Below are 4,385 nucleotides of genomic sequence, written 5' to 3'. Positions count from 1 at the left end.
TGGTGCACTTTTTTTCTCTTGCTATTTTGTTATTGTGTGTTTTTACATTTTTTTTGCATATTTCTAGTTCAGAAAATAATTTTAAAAATTAATCTGAATTTTCACAAATATATTCTGGTTTTCTAGAAAATGTTTAAAATTTCAAATTATGTTTGCAATATTCAAAATTCGTTCACATTTCTGAACGAACATTTTTTTTAAAAAAGTGCATTTTAAATAACTGTTTGTGTTTTCAAATATATTTCTTATTTTTTTAAATGCTTTTTAAACATTTATTCGAAAACTCAAAATTGTACGTGTTATCAATAAATGTAAGAGAATTTAAAATAATGTTCATTTTTTTAATAAGTTGTTCATAATAAAAAAAGTCCTGTTTTCTAAATTTGTTTAGATTTTTTCAAAAAATAGCGTTACAGAAATTTGTTCATGACTAATACAAATTCAAATTATGTTTCCTGTTTCCTAAATTTGTTTGGATTTTTTCAAAAAGTAGCTTTACAAAAATATTGTTTACAATTAAAAAAGTTCATCATTTCCAAAAAAAATAGTAATTTCGAAAGGTTTTCGCTTTCAAAAAGTGGCCTCAATTTGTTTTTGCCAAATTTCTATTTCTCTAGAGCACATTTGTTATGGTAGAGTGCTTGGGTCTTTCGCCGTAATTTTTTTTGAACATCAGTACAGACGCAAGCGCTTATACATATGCGCATATACTCACCCCTATGAACGCACACATGCACACCCTTATCCCTAGGGGCACCTTCGAGAGACTGAGCCGGCATGTCATCTTGAGATTTACGAAGTCACCGTAGGTGCCTCGCCGTCGACAGGAACGTCTCCTTCCAATGAAAGCGCATCGCTGAAAATTCTGAAATAAATCCAGAAATAATGCCAGCACCATGACTTGAACCCTAATAGGCTGAGGATACCACTGTCCCTCTAACCATCCAACCACAGGTTGGTTCACGTCTCTCGCCGCAAACGATAAGTATCGCTTGTAGCGAGTGCACGGGCAAATAGTTTACTGTAGTGCGAGAGTGGGCCGGCCTTGGTTCGTACAGTCTACCTTAGGGTTTGGTTTTTCCGGTTCTAGATTTCTTTTACCTTTTCCTTACTATTCTGTGTTTCTGTATGGTTTCATTGGTGTTTCCTATTTAAAATTTTGTGTTTATGTGTTTTCAATCCATTTCAATTTATGATTTTTCTTATTTCACTAAACAATCCACAAACATTTTCAATATTTCGAACATTTTTCACATTTGTGAGCACTTTTTTAAATTCTCGATTTTTTTAATTTGAGGACATTTTTTGAATCCGTGAACATTTTTTTGAGTTTGCATGATTCGTTTGTCCAATTAGCGAACATATTTCAAATTAATGAATAGTTTGAAATCGCAATCATTGTTTGAATACTTGAACATTTTTTTCCAGTTTGCATGATTTGTTTTTCAAATTGGGACTATTTTTCTAATTAGTGAACAGTTTGAAATGCCCAATTACTTTTTGAATGCATGAACATTTTTCGCATTCGCGTGAACTTATTACAAATTTGCGGTCATTTTTCATGTTTGTGATATTTTTGAATTCACAAATATTTTTAATCCACGAACTTATTTTTGAGTTCTCTTGAAAAAATTTCAAGTTTGTGAACAATTTTTAAATTTATAATTATTATTCTCCAACATTTTTTGAATCCATGAATAATTATTGAATTCTTGAACATATTTGGAATCCGCATCTTTTTTTAAAATTTGTGAACTTTTTTCTTGAGTTTGTGTAAATTATTTTGGAATCCATGAATTTTTATTTAAAAAACCACGGACATGTTTATAGTGATTTTTTTAAATAAAACCGGTGAGTGGTTCACGTAGAAGGATACGTTTCCCCAAAGGACAACATGGGGTTTCGTCATGTTTCGCTGTATGTGCTTTACACATTTGGACGGATAGAAAGTGCCACATTTTCACTGGAGCCTAAGTTAGCACCTAGAGGTGCTTTTTTTTGCTGGAAATGCTTTCAATTTATTTATATTTAATCATGATAGTACAACGAACACTAGAAATAATAAAAATTAAATTCAAAATTAGCCTCTGTTGTTGCTTTGTACATAGCCATTACCTTTACATTGGATACGTTTATGGCGTATTCACCTTTTTGTTTTTCTTTAATCTTAAAACGGCAGTGGTCCCCCACTCCTATGAAACAGGAACTCGTTTTCACCGCATACAAGTGGTGCCAAAGTGCTGAAACGTGCGTCTCAAAAAAGAAGTGCTGAAACGTGTGATATCTGAGCCGGAGACGTCTAATCTTCTCTCAGATTAGTTGCTCTGTAAGTATGTTTAGTGCAGAAGATTTTTTTTATTTTTTTTGCATGTATAGCTCTGAAGGATTTGGAAAGACATCTTTGCGTTGCATCGCACTCAGGTACTGGGATTCTCTAACTTAGGTCACTGACATGACGGTCCTTTAACAAACTGGCCCACATACCAGTGACCCGAAGTTACGTGACTGCAGAGCAAGCTGCAGTCATCTGCTCTGCTCTCTCAGACTCTCAGTCTCTCTACTTACTCTGCACACAGAATACATAAATAGTAGTACTGTCCATGTGTTCTTCCCTCTCTTCCTTAATTGCACACCTCTCTCTTCTTCTTCTTCTCTCCGCAACTACTTCCTTCGTCTACTCGATCTCGCTTCTGAGCAGGCACGGCGGTCTCGAGTCGATCGAGCTCATCCACTGCATTGTTCGCTCCATCCGGCTGATCCGATGGGCAAGAAAGGTGCCCTCACCTCCATCTTCTCCAGGTCCTCCAGCCTCGCTAGCGACTCCTCCACGGCGGCCGTGATACCCTGGCCGTGGCCATCCTGCCGGGACCCGCAGACCGACTCCTTCCGTGCCGCCGAGGAGCCCTGCGCCACGGCTGCTGGTGGCAGCAGGTGCGGCCCTGTCGCCGCGAGGCACCGCAAGCTGGTGGGTGCCCCCGCCGAGATGTACAAGACGGTCAACTCGGTCTACATCGACCCCGACGACGGCGAGTCATTCTCTTGCCTTAGCGCGGAGGAGGAGGAAACGGTTGTGGTGGAGGACGACGGCTTCTCGACGCCCGAGGATGAGTGGTCGGAGGCTGTGATCCGCAGCCTCAGCCGGACGACCTCGTCCACCGGTCGCTTCTTCTTCGACCAGGGGCCAGCGACCAACTCCATCCTGTCCGCGGCGGCGGCCTCGACAACCGGCAGTACACCACCGGAGGAGGAGAACGACAAGCCGGCGGCGCTGTCCAAGAACGGGAAGCCAGGAGATGGTGGCAAGTCGCTGGTGGTGGAGGAGAGCGTGGCGGTGCCAATGGACTCGGCGGACCCGTACGGCGACTTCCTGTCGTCCATGGAGGAGATGGTGGCCGCGCACGAGCTGCGCGGCTGGGACGCGCTGGAGGAGCTGCTGGTATGGTACCTGCGGGTGAACGCCAAGCACCACCACCCGCTCATCGTCAGCGCCTTCGTCGACCTGCTCGTCCGCCTCACCACCAGCGCCACGGCAAGCACCTCGACGACGACAATGACGATGACGTCGAGTAGTAGCACCAGCAGCTCGAGCAGCGGCACGAGCAGCACGAGTACTACTAGTAGCAGCACGAGCACGAGTACTGGTGGCGATGGTGTGGTTGTTAGTGCTACATCAGCAACGGGACAATGCGACGGCGGGAATGAAGCTTCTGCGTCTTGCTCGTCGTCTTCTTCGTGTGCCCCGCGTGACGACGACGAGGCCAGTCGTGGGGAAGACTAGCCACTCGACTAATCATAGATTAGACGACAATCGGCAAGTAATCTGCATGCATGTGATTTTGGCTTTTGGTCCGGGCTAATCAAGCAACTAACAAGTTTTTCTTTCTTTTGTGGCGGGGAAGCAACCGAGCTGTTCATTGATGCACTCGTGCTTGGGTTCGTATGCACTTTTCTTTTCTTGATTGATTAACGATCCCATGAGTCGCTGGGTTAAGAAAACACTTTAATTTGGAGCGAGCACATGCCAAACCGGTCACCGACGTGAGCTGGTTTCGCCGATCTCGATGACACCAACTAGCAATGCATAATGGCTTGCGTGCACAGTGCTGAACAGTACATGGAAAGCCATGATTTCTGCGAGAAACCGACGCTAGCCAGCGACCACCATGACGAGTCATACTCGTCGTCGAGAGCGATGCTCGGGTTCAATGCGACCAGGGAGCAGTGTTTTCCCCCCTCCTCGGCTGCCCCTTCATCAATGCATGCGTGCGTGTACACAAGCTGCACGCCGCAGAACTGGACCTTCAGAGCAAGTATATTACTTCCTCCGTTATAAAATAGATGACCCAAATTTATACTAATTTTGTATTAAAATTAGTATAAAATTG

General features: G+C 43.3%; 1 protein-coding gene across 1 annotated transcript; it reads left to right on the top strand.

Moving 5' to 3' along the window:
• Positions 1 to 2,503: 2,503 nt before the first annotated feature.
• On the top strand, positions 2,504 to 4,080 carry LOC125555801 (transcription repressor OFP13-like). The gene has a single exon (XM_048718645.1). It carries the CDS (start codon positions 2,762 to 2,764, stop codon positions 3,776 to 3,778), a length of 1,017 nt encoding a protein of 338 aa, XP_048574602.1. The 5' UTR covers positions 2,504 to 2,761; the 3' UTR covers positions 3,779 to 4,080.
• The last annotated feature ends 305 nt before the right edge of the window (positions 4,081 to 4,385 follow it).

This window comes from Triticum urartu, chromosome 5 (assembly GCF_003073215.2).
Source record: "Triticum urartu cultivar G1812 chromosome 5, Tu2.1, whole genome shotgun sequence".
NCBI lineage: Eukaryota > Viridiplantae > Streptophyta > Magnoliopsida > Poales > Poaceae > Triticum > Triticum urartu.
Note: the sequence above shows the minus strand (reverse complement) of the source record. Positions and strands in the feature narration are given on the sequence as shown.

Bases quoted from the DNA above. Each gene is read 5' to 3' on its own strand.
- LOC125555801 (XM_048718645.1), top strand. From the start codon at position 2,762: ATGGGCAAGAAAGGTGCCCTCACCTCCATCTTCTCCAGGTCCTCCAGC.